A 20,856-nucleotide genomic window follows, 5' to 3' on the forward strand; every position below is an offset into this window, starting at 1 on the left:
CTACCCTCCCGCCCCAGCCTCTCCTGAGGCTGCCTGCCTCTCCCCCCGCCCCCCTGACTTCAGACGCTTCCCACTCACTCGGGACCCACTTCGTTCCCTTCCCGTCCTACAACACCACAACCTCCTCGGTGGAGCCCACCCAGGGCTGCCAGGAGGCCGGCAGAGGAGAAGGGAGAGAGGAGAAGGGAGAGGATAAGAGGGCAGGACTCAGGACCCAGCGGCCCTCAGCAGGGTTTCCCCCACCCCTGCGCGACCGCGTCGAGCCAGCCAATCACTGCTTAGAGCCCTGCCCGCCCTGGCCAATCAGCGCGCCCCTAGCCTAAGGCGCGCCAAGGCGTGCCGCATGGGCCGCGGAGCCTGGCGGGGAGCCGCCATGTCTGACTGGGACGCGAGCAGCGATGAGGATGCCGGCGCTCCGAGTTGTCCGCTATCTGCTGCCGCCGCCGCCGCCGGGCATCTGTCCCAGCCGCCGGCGACGCCTTCGCTGAGTCGCGCTTCTGAAGACGGCGGCGCCGGCCGAAGGAGCGCTGAGTGGCAGTGGGAGGCGGCAGAGAGCCTCGGAGGGGAGGAGTGGGAGTCCCGAGGCGCCGAAGTCTCCCGCGACCTGGGGGAGGCGGTGCAGCAGCGGCCACCAAGAGCTGCCACCAGCCAGACTTGGGATGGTGTGGAGCCCCTCTGCTTCCAACTCGATAGTTCCCTGGTTGGGGCTCTCATAGGTAATAATTGCTGCCCCCCCACTCCCCAGGGTGCTTGACCCACTGAGGTAAGCAGGTGGGGAGGAGGAGGATCCGGCCCTGGAGTGCTTTGTTCTTTTGGGCCCCTGCCCCTCCCTCAGCACCCTGAGGAGGTGCATCACTGCCTTCCATCTCCCTGGCTGTGAAACGGCCTCATGATTCCCTTATATCTCTCACAGCAGGGGATGACAGGATGCTTTTGCAGAGTACTGGCTTTAGAGTGGAGCTCTCCCACTCGTCCTTTTCCTCCCTAAACTGGTTGGATTGATGGCTGTTTCTCATGGCCAGTAGTCTGTAAGTGAGCTAAAGCCCCTCTCTGGTCACCTGGAGGAAGGGGTATCTCTCAAACTGGTTTTGCTGCTCCATCTCTTCAACTGCTTTCCCCCCCTGCCCTGCACCTTGCATTTGATTAATTGCAGAAAAAAGTTACCTACATTTTCCTGCAGTTTGGTGTCAGAAGTTTTTATTTATGGATGGTGTCATGAAGGTCTTAGGTTTTTGTCACAACCAAAATACTTAACAGTTACCATGTGAAGTTTTTGACAGTTTGGCTTAAATTGCTGTAATACCCGCAGTGTGTCTTTATTACAGGTCAGGGAGGAAGTAGAATAAGACAACTTGAGGATTCTTCAGGTTCCAGGATAAAGGTATCATGTGCTGTGTGTCATCAAGGCCTGGACTCGTTTGGAACATACTTGGTTTTGCTTCCATGTAAACCAGAGTTACTGCAGCAAATTGAAGGATGTTACAATAGGTGTAATAATTCCACTCTTTTACAAGCAGTGATGAAATGGAATTAAGGTTGCAACCTGACTGGTATGTGAAAATAAGAAAAGCTTACTGGTATTTTTTTGTCCGTGAGTATGCATTTATTTCCCTTTCTTTTGGAAAGGTAAATAAAGGGTCTTTTCCTGGGAAAAGAAGTTAAAATTCCAGAAAAAAAAAAAAACAAACCCAAATTATTATTCAGTATGTGTTTTTATATAATGTTTTTCTTTGCAGTATTAAAAAAAAAAAACAGTAAGTTTTTATGAACATAGGTTATAAAGGGAACCTGTGAAGCTGAAGTGAAGATTTTTGGCAGTGTAGCTGTGCAAAACAAAGCCAAGATGTTGATTGATGATGCTGTTACAAGATGTGGACAAAACTACATTAGAGATGGGACTAAGAAAGGTAAGAAATGTGGTTTGGAAAAAAAAATATATTATGAATTGTCTTTCCATATATTTGGTAGTTTTCTAGACTGTTTTTATATTATTAGTGTTTTACCAAAGGGAATTAACTTTCACCTTGTTCTTGGACAGTGGCATTAAAACAGAAATATCTAGACATCCATCTCTCTCAGCTATATGAACAGTTCCCCCCCTCAAACTGCCAGACATCTGTGAAAATTTATTCCTGTGTGTTTTCAACAATTTTAATGCATGCTGAATATTAGACTGCTTAGTTTCTTGCATTATCAGTCTCATTCCCTCAAAATACAGGTATTGGTTCTAGTTTAAGTTTTAACATAGTATCAGTGCAGTATTAAAATTCACTAAGCTTTTATAAATGTAGTCTATAACGCAAACACACTGATTATAGAATGGACAATGTTGTCTTCTTACGACTTTCATGGGAAGTTAACGTTTAAGATTTGATGTTGCACATCATGCCTCGCTTTACTAGGCTTTATTGTTAACTTTGCCTGTTACATGGATATATAAGTAATGATTGTATGTTGAGGTGCTGCTTGTGTTACTAGTATTTCTCTTGTATGTGCTCCCAATGACTTTTTGCACAGGCAAACAACAACCGTAGTGGTTGATCTGAGGCACTGATGAGGAAGGAAGGGATCTGAGAGTTGTGTTCCAGCATTAGAATAAAGAATAGAGTAGTTGTGAGTTTTGATTCTCAGAAGTGCCCCAGAAGGTGGACAAGTATGTTTCAAGAGTCTAGAAAGAAATACTTTCTTAATATGTGTGACTGTTTTCCCCATGTTTACTGCTTTTCCACTAATCATAATTGTTTTGATATTTATATCTTCAGTGTAAAAAACCTTCTTTCTTAAGAAGTATTAACTTCATCAAAGAAGGAGTATGGAGTGTAACTACACTGAGACCTTATTGTGGTGTCGCTGGCTGCCTTAGCAGTAAACCTTGTTCTTGTAGCTGTTAAAAATAATCTTTCTGTCTGCATATCACCTACTGGGTTTACAAGTTTTTCAAAAGCTTGCTTCACAACAAGCCTTATTTATGGTTGAGGAGCCTTATTTATGGTGGAGGGGCAGCATTTTAGAACCTGTCATTACTTTAAGTACTTGAAGATGTTGAAGTGCTTCTTTCTTTATCAGAACTGGATTTGTACAGGTTTTACCGACGTTTCAGGCTAAGACCTAGGAAAGAATTTTCTATTTAAATGCTTCATGTCTATTCAAAAATCACATAAGAGGCCTTGCAATAGAAAAAGAAATAGAAAAATTGTTTCAAGGGGGATATTGTCTCCTGCCCTGCAACAGATACTGTCAAACAGCAGCATTTTGGCACGAACTCCACAGGAAAAACTTTGGACATTATCAAGCCTGAAAATAACCCAAAGAAATCTGTGATTAACTGGGCTTCTCTTCGAGAAAACAGAGCTAAATATGAAGCTATGAAGTGGGCAGGTTAGTTCTAAAATTTTGATGGTATAGTACTTATCTTTATATGATAAATCTGCTGAATGCTTAAAACTTTTTAATTTTTGCTCTGAGATGACTGAATTCCTTCAGTGTCCAAATTTAAATATTTGCAGTGAAGTGACCAGGTCAGCATTTCTCAGCATGATCATGGGGGGACACTGTAGTTGCTGAGTGAACTTAAACCTGCTACTCAGTTGGTATTTTGACTTAACCCTTTGAAAATGTTGTTGGTTTGTATGTGACCACAGCAAAAATCGAAGAACTACTAAATATCTTACTATATATGTTAGTAGAGATTACTTTAGAACTTGAAATGTGGAGAAGTGGTTCTTTTGTAGACACTTGTTTGTCTCAGCTTTCATCTTTTACATGAAGAACAGTAGCCTTCCACCACTTTTGACTAGTTTTCAAGTACAAGGCACTGTCCGGGTTTTGGGATTTCCATCTTAAGCTTTAGCAGAATTACCCTCAATTTGTAGCATTTCTTACTGACTGAAGTTTGCTCTTTCTGACGGTTTAAGACTTGCCTCCAATTGAGAAAAACTTCTATAAAGAATCGTCAAGGACTGCATCTATGTCACAAGAAGAAGTGGAACTGTGGCGGTAAGGTCATTTCTGTAGGGAATCATCTGCCTGGCAAAAATTATTAAGGTATAAAGCCCAGAAAGTGGGAAATGGAGTACTGAGACGTAAGCATTAATGTTAGGGTCTTGTAATAACATAGATCTTGGGAACTCTTTCTTAAGAAGTAATACCTCATCTGCTAGTTATTGTTTAAGAGTTGTGTGGAAAATTTACTTTAGAGATTAACTGCTTCTCTAAAGGTGCTTGATCTAGTCGACTTTCAGAAGGGATAAAGTTCATTGGCTTTTGGCATTTTCTTTACATTTCACGAGACAGCATGTTCACACTTTCTAGGTACTTCCAAATACGATTATTCACATGTTGAATACCTCTTGGCTGCCATTTTTTTCCTCCATAATCTTTAGTCAAATATCATCTTCAAAACAATTTTCAACTTATTTACTGTTGTCTTCCTATCTGTCTATCTTTTCTGTACAGGCTCATCCTGGTGAGTACATGCCTTAGTTAACAGTATCTGTTCATTTTGATCCATCAATCTATATCATTACTTTGCAAGAAAAACAGATCATCTGTTTCAAGTGATTCTGTTCAGGCCCTGGTGATGGTTTCAGCCCTTTTCAGTAGTTCTAATGACATTGGTGAACATTCTTGAAGCATTACCTTGTGTTACGTTTCTTTTTGCATGGTGTTTGTTTTTTCTTTGCATGCCCAGCAGAAAAACCTTGCCACAGTGACCAAAGCATGGAATTGACCCTCTTTCCTTAAAGTATATGTACATGTTATCATTAGAACTAGTCAGGAGAAACAGAACATCGTTCTGTAGGTTCAGAACATTCATTGAGGAATAGCACTTTTGTGATGAAGGAATGTTCTTTTCCTTTTCTTATCTATGTGCTTTAAGGGGAAAAAAAGACAGTAACTGGAGGAAAAAAAAAAAAAAAAAAAACGATGAGGAGAGGTTGAATTACCCATTATTTTTGTAGCCCATACCCTGCTTGAAATAGAAATATTTGCTGAATGGAGTCTTCAGTACAGGACTAGAATAAACTACTTAAACATATTAATACCTCTTAATTGGGGGGAGCCTCAGAACCTCAGATTTTAATGTAGCTTTTTGTATGTGATGTGTTTTGGGGTTTGGTTGGTTGGTTTTGGGGGGTTTGGTTTTGGAGCTTGTCTTACTGACCATGTTCTCTTTTCTAAACTGGTCTGTTTGTATTTTCTAGAGCATCCAGGGAACTGCTCTGAAAATATTTCAGGAAGGCTTCTGTCAGAGTATAGGCTTCTGGCAAAGAATTCCAATCCATTCCTCTGAGTTCTGGGTTGTCTTTACGTTTAAAAACTTGTCACAGTTACTTAATTTGTAATAGAGTATAACTGAAGTCTGATATGACAGGACTGCAGTTCATGTTTATAACCATATAGAACTTCAAATTAGTCATTCTTAAGAAAAATGGTAATCGATGCCTCCAGGAGAAGTGTTTCTATAGTAAGGCTTTCTTAAAGGTTAGAATAGTCATAAGTCTCATTCAGGACCCTGAACTTGTTTTGTGTTGTTCCAGGAATTAAAAAGAAAAGAAGTCAGAAATGCAGTCTTTTGTGTTAGCTCTACTTTTTCAGATAATGAAACATTAAAGCAATTGCACTTCTTTGATTCTATACAGGAAAGAAAATAATAATATAATTTGTGATGACTTAAAAGAAGGTGAAAAGCGCTGCATTCCCAATCCTGTTTGTAAATTTGAAGATGTATTTGAGCATTATCCTGATATTATGGCTAATATAAGAAAAGTTGGTTTTCAAAAGCCTACACCGATTCAGGTATTTCTTCAGTTTTGATGATTCTTTAACTGAAGCTTAAGAGAAAAGTAGATTTAAGTATTTGTTGTTTTATGTTAGTCCCAGGCATGGCCGATCATACTGCAAGGAATTGATCTTATTGGTATAGCACAAACTGGTACCGGGAAGACATTAGCATACTTAATGCCTGGATTCATTCATCTGACTTCACAACCAATGTAAGGATTGTTCACATGTCTGACTTGCCCACCTGTGGATACTTCCCCCCAGCCCCCATGTGATGGTTTTCTAGTATAGAAGATAATAAATCATAAATTGGGAAAAAAATTATAAACCTGGTGGAGTAAGTACCAGATTTGTCACCATAGATTCTGTTGATAGCAGTGTACTGAGAAAGTAGAACAATATAAAAATATTCCATGTCAGATGTGATGGACTTCGCCTAGCCTTATATACCCACATTCTAAAGATTTATTTTTTTTTTTTGCAGATCCAAAGGTCAGCGTGAGGGACCGGGAATGTTAGTCCTTGCTCCCACTCGAGAACTGGCGCTTCAAGTAGAGGCAGAGTGTTTGAAGTACACATACAAAGGAATTAAAAGGTAATCTTCTCACTTGCTTGTTAAGTAATTTTTTTTCCCTACCACTTGCAGCTTAATTCACCAACTGCATTTGTTAAGAGAGGAGGGGGCAGTAGTAAATTCAGTTTCTATTTTCCCAGGTTTTAGGATGCCTGTTTTGAGTACTTTCATAGTGAAAGTCTATTTCTTATAGAGTTGGACTTCTCTGTGTTGTAACTTTGTTGCTTCTTGTTCTGTGTGGACAGCTGAGAGAGTCTGGCTGTGTTTTCTTGGCACCTTGCTGTTAGGGAGATCTTATTGCTGTCTACAACTACCTGAGCCTTCTCTTCAGGCTGAACAAGCCTGGTTACCAGCTTCTCATGTCATGCACATGCACTCCATTCTCTTGACCATCATGGTATCTGCCGGCTGGATTTGCTCCAGTATGGATATGTCTTGTCTTGTCATAGAGGCAGGGGGTACAAAAACTGGATATTGTGCTTGAGTTGTGGTCTCAAGTGGTCTCAAGTGCTGAATGAAGAGGAATCATGAGTTCACTCAACCTGCTGGCTTACACAGTTGACTTTCTTTTCTGTGAGGTTACACTTCTGAATAATGTTCAGTTTCTTGGCCACCCAAGTCTTTTCTGCAAAGGCATCTTCTAGCATGTTGGCTCTCAGCCTTAGGGTGATTCCATCCTCATTTTGATTTTGTTAAACTTCATGGGATTCCCATCAGCCCATTTCTCTAGCCTTTTGTGGTTCTTCTGAGTAACAGCCTAGCCCTCTTGTGTATCAACTACTCCCCCAATTTGGCTTCATCCACAAACCTGCTGAGAGTGTAGATCTTCATTTAAGCTGTTAAACAGACATTACTGTGCTCCAAAACTTACTTTTAGGACTCTGGTAACTTTGTATAGCATTCAGAGTTAGTGTTCTAGTCATCAAATATTGAAATACAACTTCTGCTTCCTTCCCAAAACTACTGAGGAGTTATACAGAGCACATTAAGTTTGTGTGTAGGGCTAATACCCTATTGAGTGCATTGATTGCTTTAACAGCAAAACATCTGACTTTTCATAGTACTGTTTAGAAAATCATACATCCATTCATACGTTCATCTATTTTTGGTGTGAATATTTTCAAAACAACCCAAAACATACTCCTAGCTTAACAGCTATCTTCCTTCCTTTCATGATTACTCTCACTGCAATTTCAGGAGAAAGCTGTTGCTGAACTGTTGAGGGACTATCATTAAGTGTCCATTATTTACTGTCCATTATTTACTGTGATACTGGTACTGTCAGTCACGCTTACTGTATTTCTACCTCTTGGTAATAACAGGCGATACTTTTAAAAGTGAACCAACATGGTGATATTTATTTGAAAGAGATTGACATGAGTTGAACCTTAATACACTGCTTCTGTAAAACATTTTATTTTTCAGTATTTGCATATATGGTGGTGGGAACCGAAAAGGACAGATAGATGTGGTTACCAAAGGTGTGGATATTGTTATTGCCACTCCTGGCAGACTGAATGATCTTCAAATGAACAACTTCATAAATTTGAAGAGCATAACATACTTGGCAAGTATCTGATACGGAATGAGTAATGCACCAGTTGGGAAATGGTTGACTTAGTGTGAACTTAAGCTTTGATTAAGTTTTCTTTAAACTTTTTAAATCTTAAATTACAATACACCTTAACATTGAGATTGGTGTTGGAAGGATGGTTCATACTTACCATGATTGCATTGCAGATGTGGGAAATTCCCTAGGGAAAAAATATAGTAGGATTCTAGCACAGTAAGCATTTTAAAGATGCTAAATTGTTAGCTCGTATTAGTAATGTTTGCTGTTTCAAAATTCATTTTGTCAGGATCAGTTACTAATGGATAAAATGTCTTTCCCATGTTGTCTTTCCCTTTTCTTTTAAAGGTTATGAGTGACTCAAGTTCTCATAAGAAGTTGTGCAGTAAGCACCAGAGTCGCAAGTAGTTAGATACTTAAATGTTTGGGTGACTGTCTTTTGATCTCAGTGGGAAAATAGCCATGTAAAGGTTGTTATGAGTCCTTATGTCTCCTTTCATTTTTGCCTTTTGTTGTGCTGGACACTTAAAACCATTGCAGTTTTGTGAAATACTTTCAGATATTCAAATTATTTTTGAGTTATTTGTTTTAACTTGTGACTTGTTGCCTAGTTAGACTATTTGGTCTGCTTTCCCTCCCTTACTTCCGCCTCCACTTCCCTCTAAGGGTTTAATACCCATTATGCAGTAGCAAGTTAGCTCTAACTCTATCTAATAGTTGTGAGCTTACTGGCAAGGCCAGTGGTGGTATAGTATCGTTAGAAATTTGGCCGTCTGGAAAAAAATAATATTATTGGAAGACAGGAGAATAGCCTCATGTGGAAAAGTAACATGTAAGTGCTAAGGTGGTGGAAACAAAGGCCTGAAACCCTGCTTTCTGATAAGTATAGGAACATTACTCATCTTTCTCTACCAAGGTGAAGTATGTTCATACTACAAGCACACAGTACTTTGTAAGGCAAAGAATATGTATGTAACCAAAATCAGATGTTTCAATATGTGCAGGGTATAATATAATATGACATTACTAAAAAAATTACCTATCGAATTGAAAAATATGGTCATGCAAATAGGAGAAAAAACATTTGTTGTACCACTAGCAGTTAGATATTGTCAGAAGATTGAAAACAGCACAAGGACCACGTTTCACAATGGTTAATGTCTCATGCCTCAGGCTTTTTGGGAATGCTGTGCTTCCTTAGTTTCCATATAAAAAGTTGAACATCCAAAATTCTGTTACCATATATTTTTTCCTTGTAGTTTCTTGTACTTTTTAATACATAAGATGCTTTCTGTTTCCACAGCTTCATTGTCAGTTTTCAGCCAACAAATAGTTTAATCTTGCAGCCTTATTTCAGAGGAGAGAGAGGGCTGTTAGATTTCAGCTTTAACACCTTGCGTGAACACTCTTCATTGAAGCGCTTCATTTACAGTTTTATTTAAAGATATTGATGAGTCTTGTGAATGTTCCTGAAGTGCACTGAGTAGCATTTGCTGGTATGATATAATTGTTTCCCAAATGACTTCCAAAGTCAGAGACTGGTATACTATTGTTTAATTGAAACAAACAAATGAAAACCCAAACTCTTACAGTTAATTATATTTCAATATACACTGTACATGAAGTGAACTGGAGACAGGGAACTTTTCTCCTTGCCTGACAGAACCATCAAGTTAGTTGTAGTCTTGATTCAGATTTTTAGGAACCCATTTATTCAAGATAGGCTGCTGGTTTTCATGATTTCAGAAGAAAGACTGGGTAATACTGTCATATGTGGCCTTTTTATTGTTTACACTACATGTCATTTGAAGATTGCTTTCTGTTTTGTTGTGTTCAGTGTAAATTGGTATTAATTCATCAGTAATGAGTGCTTTTTTTCTTTTGACTTTATGCTCAAAAAGCAGAAGTAAGGAAATGGGAGTTGTGCATGAATAATTGAGAAGCATTTAGGGGAAGTATACTAAAAAAAATAAAAATCATTAAGTAGGATATAGAGGATAGATTGGAGTAGTCCTTTTATTCTTCAAATAAAAAAAAAGCATAAAACTTGCCAGTAACAGGAAAGAAAATGATTTTCACATGAAGAACTGGCTTATAAGAATTTCTTGCCAAGAAATAGAACTGAAATGAATAATATTAACAAACAAGTAAATATGCCTAGATAACAAGAAACCAAATTATATGTGAGTTGTGGGGAGACTTAGCTTATAAACCAGGACCTGGCTATGCGGTCTTTGGGAAAAATAGTGCTGTTATCTATCTTATCTATATTACAGCCTTTATTCTTTATTAAACAGCTATCAGAAATAAGGAAAGTAAATTTCCAAATATTCTGATCTATCCAATACACATATTTACATGCTTTCTTCTTCCTTTCTAGCAAAGTACCAGTGTGCTTAATAGCTGAGAAAGCTTCTGCTGCTATAAGGGGCGTAGTAGCCAACTCGGTATATAAAATTAGTGATGTTTCAGCCTTGCCATGTTATTAGAATCTGTTAATGAAATCTCCATGAGTCCTTTGAAAATGAGGATAATTAAATCAAGAAATAGAATTCTTGTCTTCTGTCTCTCGGTTGATTTCTTATTTCAGAGATTTACATAGGCAATGTACTAAAAACCTTCAACAGAATAAAACATCTGAAAAGAATAGAACAGAATCAAGACAGTAGAAGGGGATTATCATTGAAGTCTTATGTTTCCACATAAGTGACTAGAAAATGTCAATACTTAATCAAAGTTTTATAGATCACACTTTAAAGGAGAAAAATGAGTCTTGGATGGCAGCCTTCTTCCTATGTACGAGACTGAAAACATTCACAAGTGTGGTTGTATATTAGAAAAAAGATCAGTTTCAACTAGTTGTACTCAGACCTTCAGCTTAATTTGTTCCGTTTTGGGTTTATTTTTGTTTTAACCAGATGAATGTACTGTCTGGGATTTTTCCTACCTCTAATGAGGAACTAAATTGATAACTGATATTTTGGTCTTGTATGAGATCTCTTAACAAGGTAGAAATGAGATTCCCCCTTTAAATTACAAAAAAATTTGTATTGAAAGTGTGTTGTGGGGAGTTGTTGTCGTGTGTGTGTCTGTGTGTCGTGTCCCCCCCCACACCCCCCCCCGGGTTTGGTTGGGTTTGATTTATGTTGGGTTTTTTAAAATTCTGTGCTTAGTTTTAGGCACCAACCAAATTATTGTTCAAACAAACAATAATTGTATTTCCTCCTTGAATTTAAGTGCTCTTAAAGATGCTGTGGGTTTTCTTGTTCTGCCCACAAATGAAAAAACTTCAAGGAAATCAAAAGAGGTGAAATAAAAGTTGAACAGGTTATGCATTACATTATGGAGTGGATTCTGCAGTTTAAATCGTTACTGTTAAAATGGTCTTCTGTGTAGTGTTTGCTGAAACCCTTATGTAAGGAACTAGACACAATAACCTTGTTCTGAGCAGGTGTTAGATGAGGCTGACAGAATGTTGGATATGGGATTTGAACCTCAGATAATGAAGATCCTAATAGATGTGCGGCCTGACAGACAAACTGTTATGACAAGGTATGCAAATATCGTAGTGCTCAGTACTTGAACACTGTAAACATAAGGTCATTGTACAAGTTAACTTCAAAACAAACTTGTCAGTTTTATTAACTTTACTAACCTAAATGGGAATGACGTCAGTTGTCTTTCTAATTCTGTCTAGTCAGTCCCAATGAGTCATTTGACAAATTTATTTTCATTTCTTATCTCTTTTCTGATGTTTTACATCAACTGGAAAAACAACTGAGTTCGTCCCAAAAAGGAACAAGTCCTGGGAGTGCTAGAATTTGCCATATCACTTTGAAATGCCACCTTCCATTTCTCTATCTGGGACCAAATGTGTATCCTAATTTTCTGTTCAGTCTGTGTGCTAGTCTGTACCTGAATTAATTTTGAAATTATGCAGGTTTTGGGAGCTTAACAATAGAATATCCCAACAATATTTTTTGTTACCATATTTTGTATTGGTGCTGCTGTTCTAACAATAAAAACAGACCAGAAACTTGCTTATTAAGTATCATTGAACTACTAAATTGACTTTGGCTTCATTAGAAAGGCTCCGTAACGGTTGCCTGTACTTCTAACCTGGAAAGTTATCTTTAAAGCTTGAGTGCTGTTTACTAATAGCTTCTTAAGATTATTTGAAGTGTTATACAAGCTCACTACTATTATTGCATACTTGAGTGTTTCACTGGTGTATAAGAAAAGAAAGAAGAATGTGATTAAATTAATGAATTGGAGATGATTTTGCACTCTATTCTCATGTGTGTGTTTTCACTTGCTGTTCAGTGCTACTTGGCCTGATGGTGTTCGTCGCCTAGCGAAATCCTATTTGAAAAATCCAATGATTGTATATGTTGGCACTCTTGACTTAGCAGTAAGTTGTTCTGTTTGGTCTTTTGTTCTGTTTTTTTCTTTTGGAGAAGAACCTACAGTTTAAAGCAGGAAATATTTTGCTTGTAACTATGTAAGTAAATGCATGTAACTTTAAAATCAATCTGAACTTTCAAAAAACAGCTATTATTCTTTTAAAGCTTCATTAAAAGTTTAGAAAGAACTAACAAAAAAAAGTAGAAAAAAGCTTTGTTGTTGTGTTTCTGTAACAAGATCTTGAAGTCCTAGATCTTGAGTTAGAAAACATCACAAGCAACAAGAATCAATCACATTGAAATTTGAATATTGTACTTTACAGTGCCACATGTTCTTGCCTGAACCCTTGTTTTTGCAGCCTTCTCTTTTGTTCAAGTTCTTGGTCCTTAGTTACTTTTCCTTCTGAATGTCTGCCTTCTAATGCATACAGATCCTTATCTGGATCTGACTTTCTTAACTGCTGCTTTGTGGAAGAGTGGAACCTCTGTACTAAGCTCCTGGAGGGCACTCGTCTAGAGCAGGAATATGTTTTAAGAGTAAGAACTGCCTTTAAAGTCCAAAACTTCTACTGTGTAGTTACATACTTGCCATGCTTGTGCAGCTGTGTGTAATTGGCTTCAGTACCAGCAGAATTTACAGAAACAGTAGTGCTTCCAAGATCTCCACATCCTGGTTCAGAGATTGCTTTGAGTTTTGTTCTTAAATTACAAAATTTTCCTCTTCAGTTCCACTTTTTGAGTGATAGGGAATGAGGAAACAGTATCCAGTACACTTTTAGGTAGAAATAGGAGGAAAATGTACTTTTCATCTGTTCTGTTCAGAACTATGCTTTTGTCAAGGGGCATTGCTTGTCAAAGGCAGAGGATCAGAATTTAAAGGATATCAGATGCTCTTGTAGCTCTCATTTAATGCATTCTTCTCTTTTATAGGAGCTTCTTTTAATTGAAGAGGTGACCTCTGGGGGACAGGAAAGGATTTTTCCCATGTGGAAAGAGAATCTATGTACTTGATTGATTTTTCAGCACTTGTCACAAGATTATGATGCAGTGCCCTGAGAGTGTCTAAACCTTTATTCTACTTATTTACTATACCTTAGACATTCTATGGCAACCATCAAATATAACAGAGTAAAGTTTTTATTAACAAACGGTTGTTGGAAGAATTGGACAGAACTGATAATTTCAAATAGATTACAGAATCTTCTTTAAAATATTCTCCTTTCAAGTAATTTGAGTATATTTTATGTTAATCTAGAGGAAGTTGGAACAATGTCAGTCTTGAGTGCTTCAATCTAATTTTCAGTAATATTAAGAATATTTATTTCACCTTGCTAGTCTGCTAATCTGTACCCTCTAAATCTCTGCAAATACATGATTTGACAAACTGCTTAAAGATAAATGTTTACTATTCTCCTAAAGCAACTAAGAAACTACAAATAATATCTGCATTGTTTGAACTCCAAACTGACGCATTTTGGGTTTAGAATAGTTTTTTATGGTATTATATTACTAGTTTTATAGTGTTGTAATATGGGTATTAACAGAAAAAATACTGTTTCCTACTTAGCATCCTCTTTTTTGCTGTTTTAACAGGCAGTAAATACGGTAGAACAGAGAGTGGTTGTTATTGCTGAGGAGGAAAAAGAGAGCTTTCATGCAATACTTCATTGATTCCATGAAGCCAAAAGATAAGGTCATCATTTTTTGTGGGAAAAAAACTTACGTATGTAATCATTTCCCAGTATCATGTCTGTTCGCTTTTTCTAACAGAAATACTGGATAGTTTCTTATGTCACATAGTAACTACCAAGTGTAACAGCTTTTGTCAACAATGTGCTGGCAGTAGTAGTATTCTTTTAATATTTACTTGTTTATTCATTCCTTCGGACTGACTGGTAGTTTGTGTCCTTTTTAATATCACTGGTGGTGGTGATAAATCTCAATTTCAGGTAGTTAGAGTAGATGTTAAGATTCTTGGGGATACATTAATGTGATGTACTGTTTACTTGTATACACAGCTGGTGTATACAAGAACTGATTGGTGACAGGGGTGTACCATACCTGAGCTTTTTGAGTGAACATGTATTTCTCTTTGTATGTTTGCTTTTATTTATATATATGGGAGGAGTAGTCTTGTTTTCTTAGTGTTTTATCATAAATATCAGCTGACTTAGGTAGGGTTTTGCCCTTTAGGCACATGTTTAGCTTCTGTTGTCACGTTATTATCTTTTAGGTCTCAATCTAGATGCTGCACTACTATTTTTACTTTTTTTTTTTTTTTTTAAGAACCATTGTTTTATTTCGTCCTAGAGCTGATGACTTAGCAAGTGACCTTGGTCTCCAAGGAATTCCAGTACAGTCACTTCATGGTAACAGGGAACAGTGTGATCGAGAACAGGCTTTAGATGACTTCAAGAAAGGTACGTTTGTATCTAAGTATTGGTTTGTTTAACCAAGGTTTTTAAAGCTTAAGTTTCAAATGATGGTGCTTCCAGTGAAACAGTTCTGCTCTCGATTATGCCAGTAGGGTTATACCTTGGGGATATATGATTGCGTGCGAATAAAAGAGAGTAGTCCTGTGATAAGGATGCCAGCTGAGAATATAGCTGTTGAAGTTTCTGTTCTTTTCACACACTCTTTATATCAGCTAGGCATGTTTCTAGGTTTTCGTACACCCTGCTGTTCTGCTTGTGAAATACAAATAGTAGTAAAATGACATTTTGAGTTCTTACCTTGTATTTGAAGCCACAAGCATGTGCAACAAGCATATTTTTCCTTTATATGTTAAGAATAAGTGCATTATAAACTGGAAAACCAATAGACCGGAGTATGTTTTCTGTTTATTCCGTAAACTCCCATTCTCTTTCTCTTGTACTTAATTTAGGCAAAGTCAGAATACTGGTAGCTACTGACTTAGCATCCCGTGGCCTTGATGTGCATGATATTACTCATGTTTTTAACTTTGACTTCCCTCGCAACATTGAAGAATATGTTCATAGAGTAGGTCGTACTGGAAGAGCAGGGTAAGTGTTTACAAGAAAATAGTAATATATTGTCAATATTTTATGCACTGCATAGGTGTTTCTTTTGTCAAATGCTAGAGCTACAAGTTATGTGGAGTGGGAAAGTGAAGACTTTATGGTCTATCAAAGTATGTTTTAGATAATAACACACTGCTTTATGTTTTGAAATTAGTTCACATTAAATTTAAGGCAAACGAGTTTTCCACTTTTTGTTATTTCATTGAAGTGGATGGGAATAAGGGATGTTTGAAAGCTGCTTAAAATTTGGGGAAGAATTGTAGTTCAAAACAACTTCTGTATAGAAATTCTGAAATGTCACTTCCTTGTTTGTGTCTGTGAGCCACTGAGTTGTTTAGTTTCTTAGACAGCCCCGGCGGGGGTGGAATTCAAAGTTTCAAAGTTTTCAGCTTATCACGGTGTGAGGACTTTTGAATGCTGCTTTCCCAAATTTGCACAAGTATGATTTTTCTTGTGTATGTTTATTTTATTCATCATGAGATGAATATATGTCTCTTCATACTTAAATATGTTGACTTTATGCTAGGTTTATTGTCTAAATTAGTTGTGCCTTTGCTCTGTTTTAGGTCAATTGCCATATTCTGATCTTTATGAAAAGTTGCTTTCTGTCATGTGTGTAGTAAATACTCAAGCCAATTTTATCTAGTTAAATAATATTGCATGTAGTACAATTTATTACTGCATAGGTCAGTAAGAAAAGCCTAGCAGCCGTTGTTTGGAAGATCAACAGTTATTTCATTCCTTGTTTAGACGTACTGGGGAGGCAGTAACGCTTGTCACTAAGAGTAATTGGAGAGTTGCGTCTGAGCTGATTGAAATTCTTGAAAGAACAAACCAAGTAAGAATACATCTTACTGGGTAAGATTTCTAATGGTTCTGGGTTCCCACCTGTAACAACAGTTCATGAAGGTCTAAGTCTACCTAGACCTTTGTGAGTGTTTGTAGTGTCTCGGGGGAAAAAAATGGTACTTAAGTATCTCTTGTCCTGGATATCCTTGTCTGTATTTTACCTTACAGATGAGTCCCAGAAAAGAACTGTGAACTTTAATCAAAGCTTTCCATGTCCAAAGAAAAAGTAAATAACACACATGCCAGAGAGGTCTGTAGAGAATAAGATCTATTTTATTCCAGTATTTCACTTCTGGACACATATTCCAATGTTCTTGTTTAACAGTGTAAATATTAACGATGTTTATATCAGAAGAAGCTCAACTATGTCAGTTTATTATATCTGACAGTTGTGATATCTGCATATACTTTTCCCAGCTGTCTTTCTCACAGATGTTAGTAAATAATATGGGAAGTAGGACTGAAACACTTTTTCTTACTACCAATCTGAGAAGTCAGAGACGGTTACATTGCTGTTTATTGCTGTAACAAATAGATTTTTCCTAATTTATAGTAAACCCCCAGTTCATGCCCTGACTTGAGTTGAAATTTTTAATTGGGGGTGGGGGCGGTGGAAGTTTGAGTACAAACTAAATTGCATTTACTTAGAACTTGTGGTTGTTAGTGTGGACACTTTCTCAAACTTTAAACGCTGAGTTAGAACTTCATCTAAATCTTCTGGTTTACAACTCTTCTCTGAAAAATGTTATGCCATGTATTGCAAACCTGATAAGGTGCTTTTGAGGCAGAAAAAGAAAACAAAACAAAACAAAAAAAACCCCAAACCAAATCAGAAACAAGAGTTGTGCCCTGATAATTTCTTAAAGTTGCAGGTTGCAGGGGAGAGGGTGTTTTTGGAAGTTTTGCTGGTTGGGGGAGGTAGGTGTTGATTTGGGTTTTGGTGGGGGTTTTTTTAGCAAATAGAAGAGATTAAACCAGTAATGATACTTGGAAGCCACTTAAATGGAACTTAGAAGTGCCTTGTTCTGTATTCTGAGTCAGCTGTTACCATCCATGCCTTGTCTCCTGCTGCAGACTGAAGTTCCCAAACTTTTTTCATGTGTGATAGTTCAACTGGGAACGGGCCTCTGCATTCAGAGGAGAAAAGAGCACCTCCGAATCCTTACTTTCAAGGGTAACTGCTAGTCGCAACATTATTCTCAAACTTTTAGTTACAGCTAATAGAAGGGAAATATCCATACAAGCAGGGTTTTTTTAACCCCATGACAATGAAAATATCATTGCTTCAGTCTTGAAGTGTCTCATAAAAGGGAAGGAGAGCAACAGAAAACATGGGCTGAGGGTTCCGAATACTTCACTTTCAGAACAAGTATGGTGCATTTGTTAGCCAGATGTTCTCCATAATTTTGAATAAACGGATAATCTCACAAAAGAAAAACAGGTACAACAGAAACATTTCTCTATAAAGATCCCTGCAGCATGATAGATAAAGTTTATTAAGAAGCATAAACAGATTTATTAGGGAATCGTGGAAGAACACAGATTTCTGTAATACCAAGTGTGTTACATATAAATTACAGTATCTACCCTTTTCTGTTTTCTCATTTGGACTACCATACCTAGCCTTAATGTTTAGCAGATACACAGATTGTCCATGTAAAAATCTTATCAATCCACCACATGCTGGATATGGCCTCACTGAGATACTTATGATCCATTTCCTGGCTTCTTCCCACTCTTTCCTTGTGCCTGCTCAAAAACCACTCGTGCAAGAAATTGTTACAATTTTAGTTGGAATAAATTATTTTTAATGCTGTAGGAGAGGATCTGATCTGATACTGAGGAAGAAAATTATCCAGTGTTTTGACTGGATAGTAATGTTGTCTCATTACTTCTATTGATACAAGTCTGTACTGACTTCCAGCTAGAGAGATGCGTCATTTTTCACTTTATTTTTAAACGATGTGTAAAACTTAGGCAGAATAGACTGTTCCGTAGGCATCATGTTCTGTGGACCTGTGACAGCCAGGGCAGTTGTTCGCCAGTAAGAGCAATTCAGCACGTAAAATATACTAGTGAGCTGATACTCATGCCAGTTTAAGAAAAGTTGCTGATAGCAAGTGGCAAGCATTGCTGAATTATAAAGCCTGACAAAGAAAGTTAGAACTGGAAAAATACACACACCTTCCTGTTCCATCAGGCCTTTTGTCCTGGCTGCATTCTTCATCTGTGCAAGTACTGCCAGGTCTAGATGTTTCTAAGGAGACTTAACAGTGTTTAAATGTTTACTGTACTGGTGCCACTTGTAGAGGGACAAACCACAGAGGCTGATCAATCACATTAATACCATGCTCACACGCTCTGCAGCAGCTTGCTCTTCACATTCTGATGAGGAAACTGCTTCTGTACTGGATGTCTTCTACCAGCTGCTTGGGTACATGCTGTAGCAGATTGTTGAAGCAGGCTGGCTTTGATAGATTAGTGATCTAAAACCTCTTCTGACAGTACAGTCGCCCGTACTGCTTTTTGCAGTAAACATCGCATTAATATCTGCATTATGCCTGACCTGGTTTAAGACGACTTGTTGGACACTGCCTTTGTTCCATGATCTGTAAGAATGGTATGCGGGCTTTTTTTTTTTCCTTCAGTGATCAGTGCCACTCAACCTAATAAAGTCTCTGTATTTCTTTGCATCTGGCTTCAGTCCTTATAAACATAACTCTGAGGTGACAAAGTGTGATGATGATCCTATTCACCTCCTTTTCCACACAATTACAAACATGCCAGAACGCACTGAGGATGTTAGTAAGATGCTTATTTAACCTCCCAGTGGTGGGAGAACTGACTGTGTTCTCCTGCCCTTCTTTTCTAGTCTTTTAGCTTTGTTTTATCCATGTGGGAACCCTTCCTATAGCAGTGCTTTCTTTTAAGTACCAAAGTCTTTCTTCAGAGGCTCTTAAAACTTCCATAAGGAATTTACAATCAATCATAATAGTGTAACATTCAAATATCTTGGATATTTATTGGATGTATTGCATTGGATGTTTCTTCCAGCTGTTCATTATCACTGAAACATACATTTCTGTCTGAAACACAAATGTTTTACTTAGCTGGTTATATGTTGTCATCGGATATGGTGATACTAACATACTTATGTAATTGAAAATCCAGGGACACCACTAATTATTTTTCAGTGTATTTTGGTATCATTTTATGTAAAAAGATTTGTCTTTGCATCTCTACAGAAAAGACAATCTGCAAAGTAACAGGAGCAAGTTAAATAACAAAATCAAGTTTGGGAACACACAAATCAATAGCATTTTTGTAAATCAGAGTCTAAAAGTTTAGATTCATTTAAAACTAACCTTGGTCTTGTGCTGATTTCTTACCAGGTAGTTCCTACTGAGCTTATTGCAATGGCAGAAAGATACAAACAATTTCAAAACAGAAAAGAAATTGAAAATATACAAAGATCTCGGAGAAAGACCTCAGAGTAACTGTAATCCCTTGAAGTTACTGAAACAAAGTAAGTGATTCTAGTTAGTGTTGGCATCTACAGGCTTGAATTTGGAAGTTTCTCTTCTTGGTTGATTGTTTTCTGTAACTGTTGCATTTAAAATACATTTTAAAAAGTGGCTTAAAAAAGAAAAATGGATAAACTTTATATAGAAATCTAGTTTTGCATTTGGGCACTATTTTTATTTAAGAAAAATTAATTATATTTTCTTGTGTGATGTGCATAACTTCTAAAGCCATTATCTACTGGTTAAAAACAAATATTGTGGGTTTGTTGGGGTTTTTTAAATGTAGTGTTAATATATAAGAATGTAAAACATAATTTTTCCTTTTATTTTCAGAGAACTGGATTACTGAATGTAAGCAATGTTTGTCGGTGTGACTACACATACTGTACTTTTGTACCGATATGCCACATCTGCCAGTGGCATGCAGAAGTATTTCCAAGGATAACTTAGTTATTAGAAAACGGCTCTGTTTGCAGTAAATGATGTCTTGTTTGGTTGGTTGGGTTTTTTAATTTTAAAACTTAACATTGAAAGTAATTTTTGCTAAGACTTGTGTCTCAAGCTTTTTTTGAAAGAAGTCTGCATTTCCTCTGAATGGAGGAGAGCATAACAATAAGTGTGTGTTTGTGGCTATCTGGGTAAAAAGACAGCTTCTACTCTTGTTCTTGTGGATGTAAGTTTCCACTTTACAGAAGAAAAAGAGTTTATTAGAGCAATGTTAACAAAGTCATAAAAGCTGACCTTCAAATGTATTTTTTCTTCGTTTCGGAAAGCATTGATTCCAGTTTTACATTTGAATGTCAGGTTCTGTCACAGACTCGTAATGATAATGGGGTATGTTTTTACTCCTAGGAAGTTACATGGGAAGGAGCTGTTCCTTCATTTGATGCTTGGTCTAAACTTGTGTTTACTCATATAAGTAAATGAAAAACTAATAAAATTAATCTAGTGACATGAGAATATTTTAGTAAAATTATTCTCTAAACGTTCTTCTGACCTTCCATCTTTTTTTATTTGCTCATAATTGAGGTGAAACCTGGGCATTATTTAAGCTAATAGGTTATTTTGCACTCAAAAGTAGGCTAAAACTATGGAATTCCCACAGCTCCTT

General features: G+C 37.4%; 1 protein-coding gene across 1 annotated transcript; it reads left to right on the top strand.

The window, feature by feature from the left end:
- Positions 1-373: 373 nt before the first annotated feature.
- DDX43 (DEAD-box helicase 43) lies at positions 374-19,718 on the top strand. Its single transcript, XM_074922565.1, is given in 17 exon segments — positions 374-716; positions 1,326-1,381; positions 1,775-1,907; positions 3,271-3,378; positions 3,915-3,996; positions 5,643-5,799; positions 5,878-5,996; positions 6,269-6,379; positions 7,784-7,925; positions 11,380-11,480; positions 12,252-12,339; positions 13,925-13,972; positions 13,974-14,056; positions 14,621-14,751; positions 15,216-15,354; positions 16,123-16,252; positions 19,614-19,718. Coding segments are annotated over 17 exon segments (2,076 nt in total).
- Positions 19,719-20,856: the final 1,138 nt, after the last annotated feature.

This window comes from Athene noctua, chromosome 1 (assembly GCF_965140245.1).
Source record: "Athene noctua chromosome 1, bAthNoc1.hap1.1, whole genome shotgun sequence".
Taxonomy (NCBI): Eukaryota; Metazoa; Chordata; class Aves; order Strigiformes; family Strigidae; genus Athene; species Athene noctua.